This window comes from Pteropus alecto, unplaced genomic scaffold (assembly GCF_000325575.1).
Source record: "Pteropus alecto unplaced genomic scaffold, ASM32557v1 scaffold41, whole genome shotgun sequence".
In the NCBI taxonomy this organism is placed as follows: Eukaryota; Metazoa; Chordata; class Mammalia; order Chiroptera; family Pteropodidae; genus Pteropus; species Pteropus alecto.
In genome coordinates, this window is record NW_006430464.1 from 303,114 (window position 1) to 308,378 (window position 5,265).

The window sequence follows — 5,265 nt, forward strand, 5'->3', positions numbered from 1 at the left end:
TGAAACAGACATTAGAGGAAAGTAAAAGAACAGACCTTTCTTTACATAAATGCGGAAATGTATAGTGAGATTGATTATAAATGTATAAAATAAATCATGACAAAGCGTCATGATTCATTCTAGGAATACAAGGGTGATTTAACATTCAAAATTTAATATGATTATGGTGATGTAAGTAAAATATAAATACCATACCATCATTTTACTATATGCATGAAATGCACATGATACAATTTAATAGCCATTCATGATTTAAACAGGAAAACCCTTAGTAAACAAGGAATAGGAAACTTCTATGGTCAGCTAAAAAATAACTGAGAAAATTCATACAGCAAGCACTTAATGGTGAAATGCCAAAGTTTCCCCTTTAATATACCGTCTCATTTCAGCTTTACAAATTCCCCATAACTCTGTCTCTTCTCTTCCTAGTGTCTTTTCCAATCTACAATCTCCTCAGGATAGGCTGAGGTACCAAAACCAAAAATGATCCAGTGGTACCCTATGACCATTTCATCTTCCCCAATCAAGGGGCACAAAAATATTTTTTATAATAGTGGCTCAGTATGACCCAGGTAAGTTGAAGTTGCACTGAGGAGGAGGGTAGGACTGTGCAAGCTTAAAAATGCCCCCCAGCCTCTCACATTGCCTGTGGCTCAGCCTCTGTAGAGGACGAGACAGGTTTGGTTGTTGTGTCACTGGATGGGGCTGAGTCCTCGGTCAGGGCCCTCTCCAGACTGGCAGGCAGAGAGTGGATCAGTCTCTTTCGGAAGTCTTGGCCAACAAAGACGTAGAGCATTGGGTTGAGGCAGCTGTTGAAGAAGGCCAGGGATCTCACTGGGTTAAGCAAGATATCAAGAATTGGGTACTTACGCTCAAACAGCTTTCTGATCCAAATTGTTCTCAGAAGGGCAATCAGTTGAAAGGGGAACCAACAAATGAAGAACGAAACCACGACAGCAGTGAGGACTCGTAAGGGACGGCTGGTATCTATCGTGCCTTGTTTGCGGATCTTGGCAGCTATGAGCCCATAGCAAATAGCGACAATGGACATTGGCGTAGTGAAGCCAATGACAAACCGGATGATCCCTCTGGCTGTCAATATGGTGACAGCAGCCTCAGTCCTCTCTGTCTGGTTGGCACCCCACGGTGCAAAGTTGAAAGTACAGTATGTATTCCCTCGTCCGTCATTTACTATACCCATGAAGATAAAAATTTGTGACGTAAGGACTAGTGCAAGGATCCAGGGTACAAGAATCACTTTTCTAGCCAGACTAACTGTGCGGTGATTCTGGGCCCAGACTGGATGCAGGACACAGATACTGCGGTCCAGAGCAATGAACGCAATGAGGAAGACACTTCCAAACAGGTTTATGTCCACTACGATGTTAATGAACTTGCACAGGAACCAGCCAAATGGCCAGTTATCATTCATGGCCATTGAGACCATGAGGAATGGCAGAGTGGAAGTGAATGAGAAGTCAGCTAAAGCCAGATTCAGGTAACACAAGGTGGTGACAGTGCGTGCCATCCGGAAACCAGCCACCCAGATGACAAGGCCATTGCCCAATATGCCAAGGACAAAGGTGACCCCAAGCACCACCAAGGAGGAGATCCGAAGAGCATTGAAGACAGGAGACTCACGGACATTCTCTTTCGATTCATTCACAAAGATGGAGAAATTGCTCTCCATCGTGTCCACACCTGAAACATTTCAAAAATGGCCCTTTCAGAGCTGTGAAACCACCTGACAACCTCCTATTCAGACCAACATCAACTTGCACTCTAGCTCCCCTCCAAACTCCATACCCATTACTGAACCCTGTGGCTGGTCATACTGTGATATTATATGATATGGCACTCCCTTATGTGTCCCCTTGAAAAAGGACCGTTCACTGTATTCCCATAATCGTTAATATGCATTCCACCCATCAGGCTGATTACTTAACCAGGAGGGTTATGCGTCTCCCTCCACCTGCAGAGTACTGAGCTGAGGGTGTGCAGACCACAGAAAGTTGAGGGGAGGCATCATCAGCACTGTGAGGGAGGCACTAGACTCAGAGTCAGTAGGGTGTCATCATCTTCTACCCATGACTCACCGCATAGGTGCTGGCAGGCTCTGCAACATCTTCTTGCCCCAGGGTCTCCCAGATTCCCATCTCCTGGCCCTCCCCTCTGTGAGAATCCTTGGCCTATTGTTGGGTTAGTGTTTAAAATTTTAGAATATGGTTTTACAGTTAAGAGGATGTTGAACAGTTACTGGTGACATGTGGTAATATGTTATATCTTGTGGATTCTGTGCTGGAGTTAGCAGCAAAGGGGCCCTATCTCTACATTCAACTCTTTATTTTCATTGTCTACGTTTGATGTGAAACTCTTCTGTGCTTGGGATGCAAAGGTTTTCGCCCATTTTGTAGCGTTAGTGTCTGTCAGATAAAGGATATGCAAATAATAAGTTTAGTTACTATTTTAGGAGTCTTTATTAGAGACCACCCATTACATTAAGTGAGCATCTAGTTGGATATTGAGTTTGACCTACATAGAACTACATAAGGCCTATAAGACCATTATTTCTAGTTTTCATGAGAATAAGTTGATATTCAGAGCAATTGTGAGACCTGCAGAAGGTCGCTTATGTAATGAGTGGTAGAGGATAAAGTTCAATCCAACTTTAGATGATATCCAAGTCTCCTCTACACACAACTGTAACAGACATTGTTGGTTGCCCACCTAACATCCATTTCCCCATTCTTCTCTGCTGACCACACCCAGTTCTGTTTAGTCCCTCTCCATCTCTGGGGGAAGATCCTCATCATGTTACTAGTTGCTAGAATCACCTTGCTTTACTAGGTATGGTTTTAGCAGTGGGACCTGACGAAATCCTAGACAATAACACTCGGGGAACATATCCTGAAGACTTCTGGGGTAGTTATCGATGCTCTTAAGAATGAGAATCCAGAGAAATGGAGTGTCTGTCTCTGGACCAGGTCACATCTGTAAGTGTTGCTTCCAGATTCTACCCAATGTCTGTGTGACCCCCTTGTCCATGTCAGCTGACCACATTTCCTCACACTGTGGCCTGCAAGCTTTCTCAGAGACATCCAGGGTGGCCGTTAAAATGCACATTCATGAACCCCATTTGAGAATCTCTTTACATACAAGCTAGGGTGCTTTTCTGTGACCACAGAGATTTGAGAATCATCTTAGCTCAGGCTATTCTGCCTTCTGAAAAGAAAGAGGAATTTTCAGCCTCTAGTCACATCTAATACTCGTAATAATATTGCACGACATCCATTATCATCTTCTTTTACAAGGGGAAGCCATGGCCCTGGGGTTTCAATAGTTTGTTCACTGTCATGCCCAGCCCGTCATGGAGGCAGCAAGGTCTAAAACCAAATTGAATCAATCTCAGAGGCACTGCATTTGCAACTCTCAAGTGCTGCCTTTTAAAGGGGCTCCCCCCAAAGTTATCGGGAGATGAGCATATCCAGTATGACAGTTTACCTCTTGCCCTCTCTCCTTTCCTTTCATCCTTTCTCTTTTCTTTCTGTCTTCCTTAGTCACTTTCACTGAGTCTTCTGTGGGATACTGCTAAATATAGTGTGTAGTTTCCCACCCTTGGCGCCATTGACATTGGAGCTGGGTAATTCTTTTTTTCGTGGGACTGTCTAGAACATTCTAGGATGTTTAGCTGCATCTCTGGTCTCCTGCTAGATCCCACTAGAAACGCCCCCCAGTCATGACAACCAAAAGTGTCAAATTCCCCTTGGGCGGAAGGTCACGCCCCAGTTGAAGGTCACTGTTCTAGTGTACAGTTCTGGGCATGGGAGTTATGTCATTCTGTATTCTCATCTTATGCCTGACACCTGCCCATTAGGAGTGCTTGTCAGTGACATCTCTTCAGTTTCCTCTACAGAATGGGATGGCTTTTTAGCGAAGTCTGGTTTGTACATGAGGAATAGATGAGAATACACATGGAAATCTTTTAGGCTGAACCCATAACTTTAACACATGGGGACTCTTGTGCTGTGTCCTGGGACTCCATCCACTTGAATAGCTCAATTTCATGCTCAATTTCAGATCTGGAACAATACTCATAACAACGGTATTTACTACTTTTGCATGTTTTGTATGTGCCAAGAGCTCTTTTGTCACCGCCACTCCTCTCCTATGGCTCCTGAGGATTGCACGAGTGAATATATGTGAAGCATTAAGCCTACTGTTGACATCATCAATATAGAATTACGTTAGTTATAATTAGTATAACTATTGTACAGAGGAGAAAGCAAAGACATAAACTGGGTTCATTAACTGTTTAAAGCCCCCAGTTAGGAAGAGGGAGAGCCTGAATTTGAGCTCAGGCAGAGGAAATCCACCAAAAATTTCCCCTTAACTTCCTCTTACCACATCTTTCTTCAACAGACTCAGATCTGTCCCCATCACTCAGCACACTACAATCATTCAGGATATGTGATCGATAATCGTTAAAGAATTGGTTGAAAATGTTGACATAACCAGAAGGATAATAGTGCCCTGGCAGGTGGGGAAAGCACAGTGAGGCAGTTGTGAAATTATGGTTCCACCTGGCTGCAGGGTGGGGGAAAGAATCTGTGTCCCTCCGGTGGTACTAGGGTGGATTATGATGGCTGCTATTGGATTAGCCCCTGAAAGATGCCAGTCATTGTACATTTTATCATCTCCAAAGGTAACATCCTTGCTTTTGGGTAAGTATCATCATCGCGTAATACAAGAGGAAACCGTGGCCATGACAAGGGAAATAACTTGCCCAATGTCACAATTATTATGGGGTGCTACTGGATTTATAACCACAGATTTCACATGGAAACTAAACACTTCCTCATTAGCTTACTCTTATTGCTTCAGCATATTTGTTTTCCCATGCTTGAAATAATTATTTTAGTTTTGCTCTCTCTTCAAACCACCTAAGTTTCCAATCCCTGCTCTTATCTGTGCCCTTGCCTCATATTTCAGGAAAAAATGGTAAAAACTAGTTTTGAACTTTTTAGCCTTCTATCACCCAACCCGCCATCTATCTGTACCTGTTATGGTGAGTAGAGAGTTCTGGTTCATCCCAGTTCATGCAGTGAGTCAAGGGTTCTCATTTATTCCCTCTGCACGTTTATTTTGAATCCCTCTCTCTCACACCTCCCCAAGAATCTCTCCTGCACTATCTCTTTTCTTTTCTGCCCCCGCCCCCCCCCAAAAAACCTCAAGATTTTCTTTTACTAGATCATTCTATAAAATAAA

At 43.5% G+C, this 5,265-nt stretch overlaps 1 protein-coding gene across 1 annotated transcript; it reads right to left on the bottom strand.

The window, feature by feature from the left end:
• Nucleotides 1-413: 413 nt before the first annotated feature.
• On the bottom strand, nucleotides 414-1,693 carry LOC102889863 (N-formyl peptide receptor 2). The gene has a single exon (XM_025048089.1). The coding sequence runs from the start codon at nucleotides 1,688-1,690 to the stop codon at nucleotides 638-640; it is 1,053 nt and encodes a 350-aa protein (XP_024903857.1). The 5' UTR covers nucleotides 1,691-1,693; the 3' UTR covers nucleotides 414-637.
• Nucleotides 1,694-5,265: the final 3,572 nt, after the last annotated feature.

Coding starts and splice junctions, on each gene's coding strand:
- LOC102889863 (XM_025048089.1), bottom strand. CDS start 1,690: ATGGAGAGCAATTTCTCCATCTTTGTGAATGAATCGAAAGAGAATGTC.